Source organism: Arachis ipaensis, chromosome B6, assembly GCF_059453495.1.
Source record: "Arachis ipaensis isolate K30076 ecotype BB chromosome B6, ASM5945349v1, whole genome shotgun sequence".
NCBI classification, from domain to species: domain Eukaryota; kingdom Viridiplantae; phylum Streptophyta; class Magnoliopsida; order Fabales; family Fabaceae; genus Arachis; species Arachis ipaensis.
In genome coordinates this window covers 146,309,808-146,332,524 of record NC_142441.1, presented here as the reverse complement: position 1 = coordinate 146,332,524, position 22,717 = coordinate 146,309,808, and the positions used below count along the sequence as shown (strand labels likewise).

The 22,717-nt window shown below is 32.8% G+C and overlaps 1 protein-coding gene and 1 long non-coding RNA gene across 5 annotated transcripts; one reads left to right on the top strand and one right to left on the bottom strand.

Annotated features, from left to right (window-relative positions):
• The first annotated feature begins 12,474 nt into the window (after positions 1–12,474).
• Positions 12,475–14,321, top strand: LOC148563071 (uncharacterized). Its single transcript, XM_088491579.1, has 3 exons — positions 12,475–12,775; positions 12,869–13,825; positions 13,919–14,321. The coding sequence occupies exons 1-3, from the start codon at positions 12,545–12,547 to the stop codon at positions 14,216–14,218; spliced, it is 1,488 nt and encodes a 495-aa protein (XP_088347705.1). The 5' UTR covers positions 12,475–12,544; the 3' UTR covers positions 14,219–14,321.
• Positions 14,322–14,462: 141 nt separating this feature from the next.
• LOC107648505 (uncharacterized) lies at positions 14,463–19,139 on the bottom strand. 4 transcript variants are annotated; one of them, XR_015885749.1, is made up of 6 exons: positions 18,883–19,139; positions 16,502–16,592; positions 16,310–16,423; positions 16,155–16,223; positions 15,082–15,325; positions 14,463–14,963 (listed from the first exon to the last, which is right to left on the bottom strand). It is a non-coding gene; the product is annotated as an uncharacterized LOC107648505 (long non-coding RNA). The 4 variants fall into 4 exon arrangements; XR_001621953.3 differs by having other exon boundaries at positions 16,155–16,423; XR_015885748.1 differs by having other exon boundaries at positions 15,082–16,223.
• Between the last annotated feature and the right edge of the window lie 3,578 nt (positions 19,140–22,717).

The following is a 22,717-nucleotide window of genomic DNA, read 5'->3' as shown; positions in this document are numbered from 1 at the left end:
AGTAAACTACCATTTCTACCCACGAAAGTTGAAAACGCTGACATATCTACCCATAGAAAAAGGAAATTACCATTGGTACCCATGAAATATGGGTTCCGCACAACAAAATTATCCAAACACTAAAAAATTACCCAAAATTCCTAAATTACCCTTATCTTCACCACCACACCACCTCTTTCACCCAATCACCTTTCTAACCCTAACCCCATTCACCCAGCCACCACCCCTCTTTCCCTTTCTAATCTCAAATCCCACCACCACCCCTTTGCATATCCGTAGCAGCTCCTGCGCCGTCGAAGCTCGGGGATGCGCCACCTTCCTCCGCGAGCTCGCCAGCGCCAGCTTTTGCTTCCACTCCACTTTGAAGGAAACGTCCAGGATCGATCCGCGATTAACAGCGCAATTGCGCCGCTGAGGGGAGAATATCCAAACCCGAATCACAGACAGGCGGCACTCGAATCTATATACAAGAAAATAGTGAACTAAGGGGATCACAACGGCGAAGGGGGCCAATCGAGGAGACTGGAGGAGCTGGATACAGCGATTCGGAAGTAGCGAATCGTCTTCTTTTAAGTTTTTCAGGGGAGTGGCTATCAAGCTCTTTATTCGGCTATTCAAAAAATTATGTATAGAAAGTTGACTTCTTTCTTCATTAAGCGGCCCTTTACTCAATGAATAGGAAATATGACCACACACAATAAGAATCCCCGCGATCTGGGGCATGAAGCAGTTGTCTCTCAATGGGAATTCTCCATAGCATGACTAGGCAATCAAATTGATTGAGTCGGATAAGCCGTGGCCCTGATGGTCAATGGCATAGGTGGCGAATCCGGCCTTGGCGAAGTAGATGTCGGTGAGCTGGAGGAACCAGTTGGATTCACCAGTAAATCCGTGAACGAAGGCGAGGATTCCGGTGACAGTTGCGGGGGATAGTGGGAGCCACCATTGAGTGAAGAGCTTGAGGGGTGGTGGTGGGTGAAGGGGGTGGTGGTGGGATTTGAGATTAGAAGAGGAAAGATGGGTGGTGGCTGGGTGAAGAGGGTTAGGGTTAGAAAGGTGATTGGGTGAAGGAGGTGGGGTGGTGGTGAAGATAAAGGTAATTTAGGAATTTTGGGTAATTTTTTAGTGTTTAGATAATTTTGTTATGCGGAACCCATATTTCATGGGTACAAATGGTAATTTCCTTTTTCTATGAGTAGATATATCAGCGTTTTCAACTTTTGTGGGTAGAAATGGTAGTTTACTCTAAATTTTTTTATAATCAAACACAAATTTCTAATGTCTAACTAGTACAATTAAACAACATTCATTCTAAAAGAAAATTTTCATCTTTTCAAAATTAACTTACATGGTATATGATGTTAGTCTTTTTAATACTAAATTTAGATTTCTATTTTATAATACAAATTAATCAATCTTAATTCTTAAAGGATATTTTATTCTTTATATAATTAATTTTAAAAAAATATTTTTTCGTTTTATAATCAACACAAAAATAGTATTTTAATCTTTTATAATAAACTTTTATTTTTAAATACAGAACTTCGATCCTAAAAATAGCATTTTAAGCCTTTTAAACTTAATAAAAAGAATATATTTGTTTTTTTTTTTCAATTATGTTTTTCTTGAAAAAAAAACATAAATAATAAATCAAGTGAAGATTAAATTTACATAGATCCCTTAAATTAAAAAGTGTTACGTACATATTCCAATTTATATATCTATATAAATCGACACATCTATATATCTTTGATTTAACATTTTAACTAGTAAATTGAATTAGTGTTAGTTGAATTACTAAGATTACATACAAATCGTATAGAACTGATTCGATTTATACCTAAATGGTGACTTCCATGGTAAACCGAATGAGATTAATTCGAATGAGATTATTCGATTTATATGCATGTGAATAAATAGTAAATTGAAGAAAGCTGTTTAAATTTACGCTTGTTTTTTCTTCCTTAGTAAATCTAATTGGTTAAATTCAATTTATAAACAATGAGCTAAAAGACATAAATCGAATCCAATAGGTTCGGTTTATCATGTATTGACCTACGCCAATAGGATATTACAAATTTTTATAGTATTCCTAACATCTTTTAAGTCATTTTTTAAAAATTATTTTGCATAGAATAAAATATTTTTTGTAGTATAATTTAAATAAATTTATTAAAAAAATTTATTAAAAAATATATTTACTCAGATTTTAAATACAATACTCTTTTACATAATTAATAATTTAAAAATTAAAAAATTATTTTATTTCATGCAAAATAATTAAAAATGGTTAAATTTAAATGTAAATATTCATACATGTACGTAAATTTTAAATAAAATACTTTACATAATTAATAATAATTTAAAAATTTAAAAAATTATTTTATTCTATACATTAAAAGAATAAACTAATAAAATATTTAATTATAAAACTTTTTTAAAATTAATATTTATTTATTAAATTAAAAATAACATACATAAATCGAATCAATTATATTCAATTTACATGTAATTCTAATAATTCGACTAACACTAATTGAATTTACTAACTAAAATACTAAATCAAAAGTAACCGTGTCAATTTATATAAATATATAAATTAGAACATGTACGTAACACATTTTAATTTTTTAACTTAGGAGATCTACATAAATTTGATCTCACTTGGTTTATATATATATATAGTCCTTTTTCTCGTTTACCTGTAATTCTTAACAAGAAAGTATATTATATATATATATAATTATATATTAAAAAAAAACCGACATAATAATATTTATATAGTTGCCAATGAAGAATATGATAACGACATATGCCTCTTACTATACATACACTAGACTACTAGAGGGGATGTATTATTGCATGCTGATGTGGACATAAATAGTGGAATATCTTAATCAAATACGTTTTAATTAACATGTTATATATCTTAGAAAGCGGTCTCGTATTCCACTGCACTTAGCGAAACATGATATTTTATTTATGTTGATCATTTAGATATAATATAAATTATGTAAACGTTTAAAATTTTGGAAGCTTTTTTTGAGTAAACATGAAAAAGAGAAATTTACGGTGAGCTTCAAAGCGACTATATAATTAAAAAGTATTAAATTTTATATATTATTTTGTCTGACCATGTACAATGAAATTTAGTGTCATGGTGTGTTTTTGACTTTTTGCGTGCTCTTAAGTGTACAGCTGAGTTGGCAATTTATTGGAAATTGGCTTAATAGGCATATTTGTGTAATCATGGAAGAAAACAATTTTTGGTAATCATAGAATGAATAAGAAATGATCCTAATTGAATGGGAAGAATACTATACACGTAATTGGATAATTTGTTTTTTAAAAAATACAGCAATGTTCCAAGAAAATAAGAGATGAATTGAATTATGCAAAATACAGTGACAGATAAAATAATATTTTTGATGAGAGAAAAAATTGAGTGAGATTATCGTGAAATCGAACTATTTAAATGTATATGAAATTTGTATTAATTTGTTTATTGTATATTATATGGATGAATTATTTGTGGGGATAAAGTTGAAAATTTTTTTAATGTATTATAAAATGAATAATTGAAAATAATATAGAGTTCTTTAATATTATGCAATATTTTCGTATTCCGGGCAAATTTAATCGCTCATCAATAAGTGAAAAAAAATCACTCTAAATAATTTGATTGAAAAATATATCCCTTCAAACTTCAAATTAAAGTACCATGATTTTCTGTTGGTTATATTAAGGGCAATTTACATAATTAGATTGTTTGGACTTTAAAATTATTCATTTACAACTTTATAAAATAGAAGACATACATACATTTTTTTACATCTTTATAGAAACTGCTACTGGCAGTAGCGGTTTACAGAGACACGTAATCCGCTACAGGCAGCCGCGGATTACGTGAACGAATGGCAACACAGAAACCGCTAAAGGCTGTCGCGGTTTCTGTTGAGGTTGGGTTGGGCATAAACCGCTACTGGTAGTAGCGGTTTACGTGTATGGGGATCCGTGCGTAAACCGCTGGAGGCAGTAGCGGTTTACGGTGAGTTTGGGTGCCTATATAAACCGTGGTAGGCAGTCGCAGATTCTTCATTTGGAGTGGATCTTGGGCAAGTTAGAGAGAGAAAATTCTATAGAGAGGTCAGAGCAACTAGAGAGCGGGTCCGAGGTATCCAAGTGCGAACTCTAGCTGGATATCATGACAGAAGAACGGAGCTTGTACCGACTGAACGGTGTTGCGCATGTTGCCGGTGCCATTACTGATAAGGTCAGTTATATTTTAATTTTTTTTTAGCATTAGCATTTATTAATTAGAAAAATGGTATATAAGGTAGAGGAACTAGAATTTATAGTTTAACCCTTATAGTTTGGAATTAGGCCTTGCATGTTAGGTTGTAGAATGTAGTGGGGCTGTATATAGGAATCAATTTGTATAGCAATTTTTGTTTAGTTAATTTTTGAATGTTCTATTTTGTAAGAAAAATATTTTTTACAGTCTTATTTGCGTTAAATCGATTTTCGTTAAAGGGCTTCTTGAATTGTGTAACCTGTTTTCGTATTAGCCCAAAAAAAAAGTTTTTCGCATTTTGATTTGACGATGGACTAATAGGTTAATCCTTTGTTTAGGTGTTTAATTTGTTTCCTTGTTTGGTGATCGTATAAGCGATTTGTTGTTATTAGATAGGGGGATTTGTTGTAGATAGTAGAATTTAATTGTTTCGGGTATATCTTTCATATTTTATGCAGCCAACTAGGTGTATCTATAGTGTGAGACGGCAACAAAATATGCCCATGCATGACAGGATCATCCCGTATTTAGAGAGGGCTGGATTGTACCACTTGGCCAGGTTAAACAGCCATTGATTCTGGTTGGACGAGCCCTTGGTCAGTGCGTTCATTGAGAGGTGGCGCCCTGAGACGCACACGTTTCATATGCCTTTCGGAGAGTGCACAGTGACGTTGTAAGATGTGGCGTTTCAGCTTGGGTTGCCTGTCGATGGAGAGGCCGTGAGTGGTTGCCTTGGTGAGTTTGAGAAATTCATGGAGGGTGGCCGACCAGCTTGGGAGTGGTTTCAGGTTCTATTCGGTGAGCTGCCACCACCGAATAAGGTCAAGTAGATGACAGTCCACTTTACCTGGTTCCACGAGAGGTTTAGGGTGTTACCAGCAGATGCGACTGAGGACACTGTTCGCATTTACGCACGTGCCTACATCATGATTCTGTTATCCACTCAATTATTTGGGGACAAGAGTGCGAACTGGGTACATATACGGTGGTTGCCATTTGTAGCGAATCTTGATGATATGGGGAGGTATAGCTGGGGGTCGGCCGCTTTGGCGTGGTTGTATCGATGCATGTGATATGTCGTGCTATTACAACTTTGTTTTACCTATTTTTCCATTTAGGTGGTCTACTTACTTACCTCCGAACGATGGCAAGGAACAGAGGGTCATAAATTATCGCCTTGTGTTGGATCGGTTAACCGCTCGCGATGTAAGTCTGATGAGTGTGTTTGTTTCATTTGTTGTATGCTTTAGGGTCATGCCTATATGTATACTTGTGGTAATGTTTGATGGGTTTTAAATTTTTAGATTGTATGGGAGCCCTACTCCGCCCTTGACGTACTTACTGTGGTCCATCCGGAGATACTTAGGGAGGAGCGTTGTCGATTATGGCGAGCGATCACTAGTTTAATATACTTTGCGGTCATCGAGTAGCACCAGGTTGATAGGGTTGTCCCACAGCTTGGGGGAGTGCAGCATCTTCCCGAGGGGACTTTGAACATAAACTGGCTGCATGCTAAGGACGGGTGGGGAGGAGATAGGTGATTCCCCATTAAATTGGCACATAACCTAATACAAAGTCACTAAATCATCTAAGCCTATATCCCGCTGGTTGAACCTCGCTGAGGGCAACCCCTACGGGTGTGACCGGGCTGCTTGCACAGGCCACACTGCTTCAGTCGACTAGTGTTAGCTTCGTCCATGTTGTTGCGGATGCGGGTGGACCGTGGTCGTCCTTCTCTTGCCCGTCTCATGTTGGGGTCCGGGATGACAGTCGGATCGTCATATGGGGCCAAAGCCCCTCTGGAATACAAGGTGCAAAGGACATCTGGTAGAACTTGAATACCTCATACATGCTGTAAACCTCATCGACGTAAGTGGCTCAATCTAGTCGTGACTGCACACAGCATGCGATGGCATGGCAACAGGGGTAGTGCAGTGCCTGGAAGTATATATCCACAGTCGCAGGTGCGATCCCTTAGGAAAACCCGGTAGCTACCCAACGAGAATTTACCTGTGGGGGTAGTCTCTGCCACGGTATACTCAGCTTGATGCCTGTCGAACAGGATCACTGTGAAGCACCTTGAATCCCTCAAGTTTCGCTCAATGGCCTTAACAAGCTAAGTGCTTGGGAAAACCGGTGCCCGAACCCTAACTGTGCCTCTCCTGTCTGCCCCCGGACAACAAATAACTCAGCTAAAACAAAGGTCTCATATCTCACACCAGTTGACACAACGGCGATGGGAATCTTGTAAAACAACTTTTTTACCCACTTTGAACCATACACACCGAGCTTCCGTAATATGCTGAGCTTAATCTCTGCCAACGTACTCGACGATTGGATAAAAATACTAAGCGGTTCTTTATCTGTAAATTTCACACCATGCCTTTTGCTCTTTTGAATTTTTCTAGAGCAATGCACTAGAGGCACAAAACTTTTCTCACCCTCCATTTGTGAGAAACAACACTCTTCCTCCACCTTTAGCCTTTGAGGGGTTTATATAGGTTCACACACACTCAACGTAAACCGCTACTGCCTCCAGTGATTTACGCACGCATCCCCATACACATAAACCACTACTGCCAGTAACGGTTTATGACCAATCCAACCTCAACAGAAACTGTGACAGCCTCTAGCGGTTTTTGTGTTGCCATTCCTTCACGTAATCTGCGGCTGCCTGTAGCGAATTACGTGTCTCTGTAAACCGCTACTGACAGTAGCAATTTCTATAGAGATGTGAAAAAATGTATTTATGTCTCCTAGTTTGTAAAGTTGTAATTGGATAATATTGGAGGCCAAACAATTTAATTATGTAAATTGTCCTTATATTAATGAAGGAATTATTAAATTGACAAGTTCATATGAAATAATTAGTGTTGATTTATACGGTTTTGAAAATTGTATAATTAAAATTGGTTTAAATATTATATTAGTTTTTATAATTTTATCAAATTTATAATTAAATATTTATATTTTTTAATTTAGTCTTTATACTGCTTTTAATTTTATAATTGGATTATTTTTATGTTAAAAATGTTAAAATTAATAGAATATTTTCTTAAAAAATATATAATTAAAGATCTGATTAAGTTCTTAACTATGAATACCTTTAATTTACGGATACCTTTATAACAATCTAATTATAAATACAGAATAATTAAACTATTAAAATTTAAAGAAATAGACAATAGAATAAAAGATTTGAGACAACACATACTCTCAATTTATATGAAATTTATATTTAAAATGAAATTGAGATTTAAAATTTAAATATTTTTAGTCTAACTCAAGGATAGTAATTCATACCATAAATTTTATGAGACTTATAATTTAAAATTAAAGACGTAGTTAGTTTTAAATTAAAACACTACAAGAAAAGAGAGTTATTTTAACATGATTTTCTTTAACAGTCATAGTTAAGTGTAAAAATTAATATATATTTTTGACAAATATCACAAATGTCAAATTTTCTATGTTTTTTATTTATAATTTGATTGTAGAAAATTATTCCTCAATTTTGACACTCATTTGTTTTTAATATACTCTATTATTCCTTTTTTTTCGTTGAGCTCCGTCAATTTTGGCATCACACTGCTCTCAGTTTGGGATCATATTACTCATTCTTCATCTTCAAAATCTCAGTTTATTCTTCAGTTTCAAGATCTCATCTCATTCTTTGTTAAAACCTTTTTGTTGAGAATTTTTTATGGTCAATAAGTGTCAAAATAGATAGTATTTTTGACGGTTAATAAATATCACAAAAAATATATTCTCAAATTTTTTTAACAAATTATTTTTGATGGCCAATATTTATCAAAAGAAGATTTAAACTTTTTTTACAATTACTTATATGTTAAAAATACTATTTTTGATAAAATTTTTATTAACATATTTTCATAGTTAAAATAGTGTCAAATTTTTTTTTTTGACGAATTTTAATTTTTTTTGACACATAATAATCCTTAAAAATAATCTATATTGTTGTAGTGAAATAGGGGATATTATTAAAGTTTTTTTTGTTAGTATTTTCAGTTATATTTTGTAATGAAGATATAATAATAAAGAAATGTAAATATTTTAAACACAAATTATATTTGTAACAAAACCAAATTTTCAAAAGAAAAATAAGTAAATAACGTATTTCTGAGAGTATTTTTTTTAAATAATATATGAATCTATGGTACATCACTTAGCCACAAGCCACACACTAACACCCCTTTTAAGCCACTAGGAATTAGAGCGGTCCTTTGTTGACATTTTGCCTCTGCAACCAAGGTTATTTTTGCCCTCTCAACATCTATGCAAGTGGACTAACTTTTCTTACCATGATATTCATGTTCCGCTTTTTTCCTTCGGCATATGTGATCATTTTCCTATACGTTAATACTCATACTATTATTTTACTTGATTCACGTGTGTATTTTAAACATAACAGTATTGTTTATTAATTTTTATTTTGTCGGATTTTCAAAAAAGCGCTTCTAATTCTTATAGGTAGCGTTTGTTTTGAGGTACTGAGACAGAGACGAGGAGATTAAAATTCAGTATCATGTTTGTTGGTATACTAAAATTTCTGTTTTTATCTCCAAAATTTCAGTACCTCTAAAAAGTGGGGACACAGGAGACTAAAATTTTTAGAGATGAAGATTGAAACTTTAATAACATTTTATACCTAAAATACCTTTATTTCAATTAGTTAATTCCAATTTTACCCTTTGTACAAATTAAATTAAAATTTCTTTCTTGTTTTAATTTCTATCTCCCACTTTGCACCAAACAGAATACTGAAATTTATTTCAATCTCTATTTCTTAATCTCTGTCTCTCAGTCTCAGTCTTTCTATCTCTGTCTCTCCATCAAACGATACCATAATTTCATCTCAACACAATGAAATAAAGAGAGCTCTTTGCCAAACTTAATAATAAGTGTAAGAAGATAGGGAAGAACCTTGAGCCATTGATAATAATTTTACCCAACTCAAAAGGATCTTATGGTAAGTTATGTGAGAAATGGATCTTCTTCAGTTTTTTTAATACTTGACAGAATTCAGTGTAATCTCTCACCTTTGATTTTATAAGTGGGACTAGAAATAAATAAGAGAGAGAGAGAGAGTAATAAATAGTTAGATTAAACACTGCACACCATCCAATTTTTTTTTCACTGAAGATGATCCACTCCCAGTTCTGTGTACCTCCAAATCAAAATTAAATTGTAAGATTTGTTTCTTCATTTATTACTTGTGTTTTTGTAGAAACAATAAAGCAAAAATGTGAAACCAAATTAGGAATAGTATCTCAGTGCTGTTTACCAAATCATGCTTATTAGATGAACAAGCAGTATCTTAAAAGTGTTTCTCTCAAAATAAATGTCAAGGTAACTTGAAAAAATGCGGAGCGCTGCTTTGTTTTTATAATTTTTTTGTATTGTTTTAAATTATAAATATGTAATTATTGATTGTGCATGAAGGTTGGTGATTGAAACATGATGCAATTTAGGATAATATTCTTTTTTCACATGTAACACGAGTTGGTGTTACATATAATAATCCTGAGCTGCATCATATAACACGAGGTTTCGACCATCAACTTACACAATTAATAATTACGTATTTATAATTTTGAATCAATACAAAAAATTTGAAGCAAAGCAGCGTTTTATATTTTTCAGGTTACCTTGATATTTATTTTGGAGAAAAACACTTTTAAGATACTACTTATTCATCTGATAAACATAATTTGATAGATAACACTGAGTCACTATTTTTAATTCTTTTTCATATTTTCATAACACTTATAAGACCCCTTTGAGTTGGGTAAAATTATTATCAATAGCTCAAAGTTTTTTCCTATCTTCTTACACTTATCATTAAGTTTGGCAAGAACTCCCTTTATTGCATTGGATTGAGATGAAATTATATGAATTAGAGGCTATCTCTTAAAAATCTAACAAAATAAAAATGGATAAATAATGCTGTTATGTTTAATATGCACATGAATCGAGCAAAATGATAGTGTAAGTATTAAAGTATATTATACCACCATCTCTTTTTTAATGGGTAAACTATTATTTTGGTCTCCTACGTTTGGGATGAATTCTAATTTAGTCCCCAACGTTTAAACTGTTCTATTTAAATCCTAAAAAGATTTGATTTGTATCAATCAAGTCCTTCCGTTAAATGGGTGTCAAATTATTGACGCCGTGTCCGACGTGGCAAGGAAGAGTTGATAGTGGTTAGTAAACGTGTAAGCCTTCCCGCCCTTGGACATAACGCATGCTGCTTACCCTGACTCTTCTTCTTCTTCTTGTGAAGCACGAAACGCAAAGGAAAAGCCAGAAACCCTACCACTAGTCACTGAAAGATTGCGATTCGCAGCCAGAGAAGTGACATTGTCGTTCAGTTACGTTTAAGCTCCACAGCAGCAGTGAGTTTGAAACCCTTGCTTTCCGGGAGAAGATCGTGTCAGGTATTCCATTGTCAAATCTTATGAACCCATTTGGTTTTCATCTTAATGCGGGTTTATATGTAATGATGTATGTTGATGTGTGATTGTTTTGTTTTGTAGTTTCATATTCGTTTCTTGTTCTGTTTTGGAAGTCTTTATTTTGCCCTAGTGATTTTATTTATGCATTTCTGTTGTTGTTGGTCAATGTGAGAATTTTATGAAGTGTATTGTGTTTGTGTAACAGTTTGGTCGAGAGATGAGCAATTTTAGTGTCAAGATACACCATGGGGGGAAGTTCGGGTTTGATGGTGAACCTTTACACTATGTGGGGGGTGAGACTTCGATAGTGGACTACTGTGATGAAGATAGGTGGAGCAGGTTCGAGGCTATGGAGATAGTGCTCGAACAGGGATATGTGGTAGAGAATATCGCTGTAATGTGGTATAAGTCTCTGAACGATGAAACAGATGTAGGGTTGAGGATGCTTCACACAGACAAGGATGCCATGGACATGGCTAGAATTGGAATGAGGGACAACATGGTGGAGCTTTTTGTTGTTCACAAAGATGCTGCTGCTACTACTAGGAAAGGCTGCACTATTGAGGAAATTGAAGAGATAGATGGTGATGAGGCTGCTGCACCCACTGCAGACACTATTGGGCCTGGTCCAATTGTGTTGCACAAGGCCTAGTTGCACAAGGCCCAATCTGTTGCTCAGGCCAAGGTGGGTGAGAAGCCCAATGTGGTGACAAAAGCCCAGAATGATGTGCTGGAGGATGGTGATGAAGAGAGGTCAGATTTCTCAGGTGATGAAGAATCTGAGGATGATGACTACCAGCCAGGAATTGATGATGAGGGGGACAGTGATGAACAATGGAGTGAAAATAGCTCTGGAGATACTGATCTGCATGTTGCATTTGATGACAGCGATGATGATTGGAATGCTGATGGGGATTTGTATGATGTTGAAGTCACAACTACAAAAGATCCTCAAAGGCCGAAACAGAGTGTTCCAACTGAGAGAGAACAAGGAGAGCAAAGTGGCAGTGTTAATAAGGGTAAAGAGCAAGTGGTGGCTGCTGGATTAAGGGATGAGGATGATGGGTATGACAGTGAGGGGTTGTGGGATGTCCCTGTAAGTGATGATGAAGGGGATCCCTTGTTCAGGAGGTACCCGGTGTATAAGGGATTGAAGAATATGAAGGAGTATAAATGGGAGGTTGGGACAATGTACGTAGATAGGAATGCTTTTAAGGAATGTGTAACGAGCTATGCCGTGCACAGTGGTAGAGGAATATAGTTCTCGAAGTGTGATAGCCACCGGTGCAAAGCTGTTTGCAAAGAAGGTTGCAAGTGGTTTGCTTACTGCCATAAGATGAAGCGAGAGAATTCATGGCAACTGACAAGCTGTTACAAGAAACACACATGCTCTAAGGCCACCAAGATTGGTATAATGAGTTCTCAGTGGCTAAGTAAGGCTTTTATGAAGAAGATCTGTGAAAACCTGAAAATCAAGTTGAGAAGTTTGATAAAGAAGGCTCATAGCAAGTGGAATGTGGATCTCACAATGACCAAAGCTGCCAGAGTGAAGCAGCAAGCCCTGGATGAAATAAATGGTACCTATGGAGAGCAATATAGGAGGATTCATGACTATGCTGCGGAGTTACTGAGGTCTAATCCAGGGTCCACTGTTCAGATACAAGTGGAGAGACCTCCTGAATTTGGGTTAAAGACACCACCTCCTGGTACGGACCTGAGACCACGATTTCAGAGGATCTATATCTGCTTGGAAGCTTGTAAACGGAGTTTCATGGTGTGCAGACCCATGATTGGCCTTGATGGATGCTTCATCAAGACTCCATATGGGGGTCAACTGCTAACAGCAATTGGATGGGACCCCAATAATCAGATTCTGCCAATTGCCTATGCTGTTGTTGAAGCAGAGACGAAAGATTCGTGGAGATGGTTTTTGTTGAATCTGTGTGATGATTTGGGAGTTGATAAGATCAGATGGTGTACATTCATGAGCGACCAACAAAAGGTAACTCTCAACCTAAACTTGTGTAATTAATTCTTTCTTTAATTCATGTCTTGCTGTTATTGACTGGTGATGTTTTTAAATTCTGCTTCAAAGGGATTGATCCCAACCTTTGATGAGTTGCTGCCTGGCATAGACCACCGTTTTTGTGTCAGGCACTTATATAGCAACTTCAGAAAAAGGTTCCCATGTGTTCAGCTAAAGATTATGATGTGGAAGGCTGCAAAGGCAACATATGTCCAGGAATGGGAGAGGAGGATGAAGGAGATTCAGCAGGTTGATCAAGGAGCTTATAATCATCTCATGGAGATCCCTGCCAAGTATTGGAGCAAGTCCAGGTTTAATTATTTTCCTAGAGTGGATACACTTGTTAACAACATGTGTGAGTGTTTTAACTCTGTTATTGTAGAGGCTAGAGAGAAACCGATTGTTTCCATGCTAGAAGACATTAGGGTTTATCTAATGAATAGGTGGTCTGATAACAGGCAAAGTATAGTAACATATGCCGGAGAAATATTGCCAAAAATAAACAAGAAAATTGAAAGGGAGTTTGATAAGGGTGGGGAGTGGCTGGCCATATATGCTGGTAGGGACAAATATGAAGTGTCTAGCAGTCAGGGTAATAGAGCCAAGTTTGTTGTGGACTTAAACTTACATGAGTGCTCCTGTAGAAAATTTCAACTAACAGGTTACCCTTGTGAGCATGCCATGAGCTGCATTAGGAAAATGTGTCTAGATGTTAAGAACTATGTCAACAAGTGTTATAGGAAACAGACCTACGTGGACTGCTACCAACATGTAATCTACCCACTGAATGGACCAAATCTCTGGTCCCGGACTGAGAATGATGATGTGCTGCCACCAGTGTTTAGGAAACCAATAGGGCGCCCAAAACTGAGGAGGAACAAGACTGGTGATGAGCCACACAACAATGGACCACTGTCTAAGTTAGCAAGGACTGGACAACAACAAAAATGTTCATATTGTTTTGCACTTGGTCACAACAAAAGAACTTGCCCTAGAAAACGTAAGATGGAGGCTGCAGCAAAAAAGGTAAAGTTGTTATTGTCAATTTGATTTCAATTCCTTACATGTGAATGTTTATACTATCCCATTAACCCAATTTGTTGTTGCTGTTTATAGCAGAATGCAACTGCACAAGCCAAGAAAGGGGCCAAGAAAGGGGCTGGCACAACTAGGACTCCAAAACCCAACAAGATCCCTGCCAAGACAACAACACAGCCAGCAACAAGACTTCAGCCAAAGAGGAAGAGCAGTACACAAGTTGGAGGAAGCCAGGAGTCACAGACATCATCCAAGAGAGCTAGATGCAGCAGCAGTGCCAGTCAACCACAACCATCAATAGCAACAGTCACTAGCCCATCAAGGAGGTCCCTGAGGTTCATGGCAAAAACACCACCTAGGGCCTGGAAGGCATTGGGATGAAGAACATAGTAGATTTTAGTGATTCCATCTGTTTTGTAATGAATCTGTCAATGACCAAGGACTAATGTCCCTGTGATACTTTAGACACCCTACTTTAAGACTACTACTGTCATGTTGATCTCTTTTGTGTTGTTACCTTTTCATGGTTATATTTAAGGCTTGTTTGGATATTGTTATGGTTAAGAGAAGCTACTTTAAGACTTCTCCATTATCTAATGAATTACATGAATTTTCAGCAGCAAAGTTATGTGAATTGGCAAATTAAGCCTTGTTTTTATTAGTAGATAAAACTGAAATAAACTTGTACAGAGCCAAATAATGTATGTCACAATACAGGAACTCATTGCTATTCATTTCAATCAAAAACCTTACAATGTTTACAGCAAATGGCTTTACAGACACAGCCACAAAAAAATTTCATTCTCTTTACATTACTGTTATCACCCAACTGTATGTCAATTTTTTCAATCCCTAAACAATTGACATTCCCTACAAACCAGGGGACAACAACAGAATGGCAAAAATAAACAAAATGCTAACCCCCTAAACCTCAATTGAGTCGATCACATAGCAGCAGCCCAGCCAGTGTCCATCCAACAATTCCAACACCAAGTGCCAATGCAAACTTCCTTTCAGCTTTCTGCAGTTCTTCTTTCAACGAGCTTGCTTTGTTCTTCAGTCTTTGAATTTGTGGATCTTGTCCTTCAGGCTCTGTCCAAGCAAAATAATCGCATCCATCTCCTATCTGTTCTCAACCAAACCAACACGAACACACCAGCACGAACACACCAAACACTTCAGATCCTTCAAACACTAACACCCAATGCTATTTTCAAACAGGAGACAGAAAAGATGAGACTCACCTGAAAGTTGACGCAGCCCCAGAATCTTCTTCCTGGGTTCTCCGCTGTAGATGACGTGCGCAATACCGGTCTCTCTCCACAGAAGCAAGTCCTCCTTCTCCCACGACTCTTGGTGCTGCTACGCGAACCTTGGGAGGACAACTGGGTAGCCATTCTCATTCTCAGCAGACGATTTTGATTCAACTTTGGGGATTAGGGTTTACTTATTGGACTGGGCAGCATTTCATTTTCCTTTTTTTTTTCCCTGCTTCCAATTCCAACTGTTAACTACAGGCAAACTGCCAACTTTGCCACGTCGGACACGGCGTCAATAATTTGACACCCATTTAACGGAAGGACTTGATTGATGCAAATCAAATTTTTTTAGGATTTAAATAGAACAGTTTAAACGTTGGGGACTAAAATAGAATTCACCCCAAACGTAGGGGACCAAAATAATAGTTTACCCCTTTTTTAATACACATATTGATAAATTCAACACAAAATTGAGATGGCAAATTTCTGTTTACTCTTCCAAAAAATTGATACAAGTCCAATGTTGCACTGTCCCACCATTATACATTTTCTATAAAATATCAAAATTCTAATAAATTGTGCATAATTCAAAATTCTTTTTCTTCCTTCTATTCATATTCTACTGCTTCTTCTTTATCTTCTTATTTTTTTTACTTTATTTTCTCATAATTTTTTTTGTTTGACTCTTTTAAAAAGAATAAAATTAAAAAAAAAGAAAAATTAATGCTGCAAAATTATTAAAAAGGAAAGGAGGAAAAGAAAAAACATAAAAAACGACGATGAAGAGAAAACACTCGAAGAAGGAGAAGAAATGCCACGAAGAAGAAGAAAGAATGCGAAGAAGAAGAAATATCGCAAAGAAGAAGAAGGAATGCGCGTGTGTATACACTGCTTGTAATAAAAGTGGTTTTTGTTGAGTTTGAGCCTACTTAGTTAAACTTAGTTGCCAAAAAAAATTTGAATATGTAGCACCCGTTTATGTTAAATTACAAATCAATCATAAATATTAAGTACAAAACACCACTAAAATGAAACTTTAATCGTATTTATGTGCTAACCTTATTAATCATATTCCACGCACCTATCGGTGGGTTAACCATTTTTTCTTTTCCACGGTCATGATATTGCTACAAGTAAGAAAAAAAATATATCAGTTAATAAAGAGTAAGAGAAGCTACAAAACTACCTCAATTCTCAATGCAAGTAGTAATGCCTATATCATTAGAGGATGCAAGACTCGAGCATCAATCAATGGCAGATCCTCTGTTACTTTAATTCCAAATTCCTGAACGTATTTGTCATTGTTAAAGTTGTGCTGCTTGGCAATCTGATAGGTAGGTAACAGAATGTTAAATATTTGTACACACCCATCATATGACAATGATACAATACAATACAAAGCTACCTGTTTGATGTAGTTTCTCCTTTCTTGAAGACGCTGACAATTCCTTCAGAAGTGCAGTTACCTGGGTCTTAGTTAATCCCTTGGTGTATCTCTGTTCAGAAGCAATCCAATAAACTTACAATGAAGTTAAAAAAAATAGAAAGAAAAAAAAAAGAGCTAGTAAGCAGAAACAAAGTCTATAACGATGAACAGCATGCAAGTGTATAAACAATCATCATAAACAAGAATATTAGCTAAGATAAACCTCCATAGGCAAATAGACAAATTTTGCATCACTCCCAGCTTGGATAGCATGAAGATTCAGATATCTCAATTGGACATCATATTTCTCATGAAAATATTAAACAACTAATTTTTTTTATTGCATTGTCATCAAGAGTAAACTTAAGAAACAAGAAAGAATAAAAACTAATAGTTAGTCATTGTATTTAATGACGAAGATCAATAGATACGATGGTACAAGTTGAGTCATAATAAAAAATGCTCACGTTAACTTAAATAATGGCTCATTTGAAACTCCAGTAGTGACCTGTAACCTCTAATATTTTCATTGTTGTGAGCTTTTACCTTGATTTCTCTTAAAGATTTTTTAATCTGACAATTCACGGTAAAAGAACAACAAATTTTTTGTAAAAATTTCTTGACAGATATTTTCACATACTCAAGACATAATACTCTATACAAAACCAAATTTATGTAAAATGCCATTTAGGAAACAAACTATTATCCTGCGTATCTATCTCCTGAGTAATTTTGCAAATACGGTGATCACAAAAGAAAAAGTCCAATTGCATCATAAAATCCAATGAAATTAAGATTAAAGTGTTTTCCAATGAAATCAGTAACAAAAATTGGTTCATAGTAGGACCTTGCTGACACATATGTAGAATAAGTATAATCAGTTGTCACAGTAAGCTATCTAATGTACTTAGGCCCAGTTCGGGTAAATAATTTAAATAAGTTCTTTTGGAGAAAGAGCTTAAAGCATAAGGACTTTTATTAATAGCAGTTTATAAATAAGTTATTTTGTGTTTAGATTTTTAGTTATAAAAGTATTTATTTTAAAATTGTAGCGTTTGGATAAATAACTCAAAAAATAAATTTTTTTGTATAGAAGAGAATGAATATTAAAATAACGATGATAACAAATACTTTTCAATATTAAATGTTAATTTTACATAACTTAATCACTAATATTGTGTATGATATAGTAGGTGAAAATAAAAAATAAATATAAAATGTGTGCCAATGTATATTTTGTTGCTGTTTTTTATTTTTTTTACTCCTATTAGAACTCCCTTCTCCTTTAATTGAGGTCAAGAACTTGCTATAATTAACTATAAAAGTAATAGCAAGCTATAAAATCACATATAAAAAAAATAAAATTAAAACTGAAATTTCATACCACAGTTAAATACAAATTTAATAATAAAAAATAGAGTGATAAAATAATAAAAAAAATACTTAGAAGGAATATATGCAGTAGGTTGTTCAGATGCAACATTGTATGAAAATGGTGTTGATGGAGGATCAATACTTCATGAATTATTACGTAAAAATAGTGAGGTTTGGAACATTGCCTGAGAATAATGGTGGAAGGTCAGTGCTTCTAGCAGATGAAAATGATGGTGAAGGGTCAGTATTTTTCACAGAGACAATTTTTCACAGAGACAAGAAGAAAAGTAGATTTTTTTGTTTTGAAATTAATTTTTTTTAAGTAAGTGGTAGAATGACTTATCAAGAAGTAGAGAAGTCATATATTTCTACTTTTTTTAAAAAGCTGCAAATTAACTTTTCGAAAAATTAAAATTTTTTTTTTAAATGGTAACAAACATGCAGATTATGATTTTTAATAATCCAAAAGTAAAAAAAAAAAAAATAGCTCCTGCTACTTCTCAAACGGGCTCTAGCATCAACAAAACCAAAAACAATATGTAAACAAACTACTAAAAAGAGATTTAAGAAGCAAAACCAACATTAAGCGAAACCCCATCTGAGTGGGGCCAAGGCTTTGATAATAACCCCTCTAGTATTCTACACCACCACCCTTTTTGCCCCAGCATTGGAAATATTATATCTATTGTTATAAAAAAAAAAATCAAAATACAGAACAAAAAAATTACAAAATCGGAGTGCAACACCAAAGCCACAGATTAATGGCAACGTAAGCAAGGCATCATCAAGAACTCTTGTGGAATTTCCAGCGGCCGGGAAAAGATTTTGAAGTTCCACCCTCACAGCAAATCGGATCGTAAAAATAAATATGAGAAAAAAACACACATAAATAAATAAGCAGTTAGCATTTTCGTAGCATACATTCTCTAGAACGATGAAATGACCTAAAATATGTAGTTAACATAGTTTTCTAAGCACACACAAACCTGGCCAAACCAGAAGCAGCAGCAGAAGAAGAGCCTTTGCGATCATCATCGGAAAGCTTGACGACGAAGTCCTGCCACTCAAACCGTAACCGTCCAGCAGTGTAGATCTTCTTTTACCGTCAAAAGCTGGAATGCAATTTCCGAGGTTCGTCTTAAGATACTTCGTCACCGGTAACCGGTAGGTTCATCAGAGTTCTTTTTACGCTATGGTTGGTTTGATAGAAAATGAGTGGAAAGAAAATGAATGGAAAATGATATTTTTCTTTGTTTGGTTATGAAAGAAAATAGGAAGGAAAGAAAATTTTTATGTGGATCCCACTAAAAAAATTTTCTTTCCATCACAAGCAAGAAAACAAAAAAAAATGCTATATTTTTGTATTTCCAATACTACCCTTAGTTATGTTATTATTAACAAATATTAATATAAATTTAGTTTTAATATATTATTATAATAAAAATTTATATTTAAATATTATATGTATTAGATAAATGATTTAAATCAAATATATAAAATTATAATATTTTATAATATTTATAAAATATAATAAAACATGAATAAATAAAAATACTTCTATTTTATTTTATGATAAGAGTATTAATGTAATTTTATACTATTATGATTTTTTTCTTCTCACTTTTCTTTTCATCCAAACAAAAGAAAATTTTCTCTCTATTTTCTTTCCATCTATTCTCTATTCATTCAAACAACACACAAATAACTCAACTTTTCTTTCCATTTTCTTTCCTCTTATTTTCTTTTTAACATCCAAACAAACCCTTAATGTTTTTAATAAGATTTAATTACTATGTTGGTCTCTATAGTTTTGTGAAATTTTTAATTAGGTTCTTATACTTTATTTTTTCTTTTAATTGAGTTCTTGCACCAAAATTTTTTTTAATTAAGTCCCTACACTTTTTTTTTTCTTTTATTTAGTTCCTTATACCAATTTTTTTTTAGTTGGGTCCCTGTAAAATTAAGCCAATTACTACTAAAAAGAACTTAATTGAAAAAAAAAATAGTGTAAGAACTCAATTAAAAAGAAAAAAAAAGTATAAGGACATAATTAAAAATTTCACGAAACTATAAAAACCAATAGAATAATTAAATCTTTTAATAATCACGTCAGGAGTGATAGCAAAGTATTGGATGGTCCAAACCGTTTTAATCATTAAATAGCTCAGCAATAAAAACATATTTTTTAAAGTTTTTTAATAATTATTAAATAATTTTTATTAATTTTAATTATAATTTAATTTTTTATATATTATTTAATTATTAAATTTATTTTTTATTTTATAAATTATTATTTTATTATTTATCTATTATGTTTACTAACCATTAAAAACAAAAACAACAATAAAATAGATCTTTCATTAACCGTGACTTTCATAAATATGTTGGCAATACGAATTAATTGAGTTTTTTTGTGCTTGATCCGTTACATCTTCAAACACCAGGAAATTGAATATCGTATGTTTCTTCAAAATTCAATTGATTGGATATGTAATACAATCGATTGAATTTCGCATGGCAATATGAATTTTCTCAAAATTAAATTGATTTACACAATTGATTGAATTGCACTATAGAATATAAATTTTTTCTTATTTAATCAATTGGTATTGTTATCAATCAATTAAATTTTGTAAAGCAATAAGATTATTTTCTTATTCAATCGATTTAATTGTGTTTTAGAATGAGTTTTCTCAAAATTCAATCTATTGATTTTGTAACACAATCGATTGAATTTTGTACGTGATTAAGGATATTTTCGTACAACTGCAATGTATATTAAGCAGTTATAATTTTTTCTGCCACTTTTTTATAAATTATTATCTTATTATTCATTTATCTTATCTTTAAAATTCTATGTTCAATTTTTTAAGTTTTTATTTTGATTTAGATATTATAATCTTATCTTTTTTCATACTAATATTAATAATTGGTGAATAATCTATAGTCAATTTGTTTTCAATTATCTAATTCTACAATTGTAATCGTTTATCAATTTCCTTGATTATCAATTTGTTCATGGTTTTTGTTCATCGTTTATCCATCTCTTTAATATCTAATTTTTCTTTATCATTTATCTATCTCCTCAATATCCAATTTTTATTCATTGTTATGCGACCTTTACCGTTGCAGTAATTGCAATCTGCAAAAATTCAATCAATTTTTTCATTATAGTAATCAATTAGTTTGTAAGAGAGTCTTTTTCATCTTATGTCATTTAGGAAATAATGCATTGTTTTTATTCCAAAATTGAAGTTAGTGAATAGAATTTTTTATTTTGCAATTCTTTATTTTATTAGTTATGGCAGTTTTCGTCATGTATTAAAAGTATATAAATATTATTTGAAGTATAATTTTTAATATATTAAAATTGTTTAATTAGACACTATTCAATAATAGTAAAAAACTAAAAATTACAAATTTTCAAAACAAAAATAAAAAATCATGTTAGCCACAGCAGAAAGACATTCAAATAGTACTTCTTTGCTCTTTTTTCTGGCTCATCGTTCACTCCGCTGGGAATTCTCTTCGTGTTTGTTGCGTTTTTTTTTCTTCAATTGTTTGCGTTTCATACTCCGTTTTCTTCGTCATTGCTGCATTTTCTTCTTCAATTATTCATACTTTGCCATTTTTATTTTTTGTTCTTATTTTTCTCCAATTTTTTTAAGGAATTTTCCTTTTTTTTTTTTAATTTTGTTAAAGTGCGGGTGCTTGAGCAGCTACACATAATGGAATACAAAGAGGAACAAATTAAATGGAATTAGAAATCAGACCTATTTTAGTCTAATTTGTATATAGCCTTAACATGAGAATTGAAATTTTATTAAAATTGAAATCAGTGTTTTTTTTTATACCAAAACAAGAAATAGAATTCCAATTCTGTAGAGAATTTTATTCCAAGGATTAATCAATGCAAAACACATTACTCTAAAAAATCGTATAAAATTAAAAAAAAATTTATATAAGGATTAAAAAATATCAATTTATGTCACAAATATCTAAAAAATGAAAATAACATTAATATATGCAAACATATAAATAGAATACAAACAAAATATTTTTTTATAAACAAATTAATTATATAAAATAAAATATAATTGACAAGACATAATATTTATATGACATGGTTGTTGAAATAATAAATAGAAATGACATTACTTCATCGTAAAAATATGAATTTTTTAAACTAATATATATATATATATATATATATATATATATCTATTGAATACATAGCAAACTTTAATCAATTACAATCGATTGAATAAGAAAATACGCTTGTTGCTTTGCGAAATTTAATCGATTGTGTAACAATTTCAATCGATTGAATTTTGAGAAAAACCCATCTTGTGAAATTCAATAGAAATTTTGGAAAAAACATGCGATATATTTACAAAGATCACGATTAATTAAAGATATATTTCGTTGTTATTTTTGTTTTAATAGTTAATAAGCATGATAGATAAATAAAAAAATAATTTATAAAATAAAAGATAGATTTAATAATTAAATAATATGTAAAAAATTAAATTATAATAAAAATTAAATAAAAATTATTTAATAATTATTAAAAAACTTAAAAAAATATATTTTATTACTGTTAATTATTTAATAATTCAGGAGTGATAGCAACCTGAAGAAACTATATTATTTAAAAAAAAAGTTAAATATAATTAAATTTTATGTATGTTAATTTAATGTTCAGTTGACAGATTGCATTAATTTCAAAGTTTAACACAAATAAACACATTGAGGAAGAGTAAAAAGTCTTAGAAAAGCAAAAGATGGAAGAGAACTTTGAGAGGATTTTTTTTACTCACA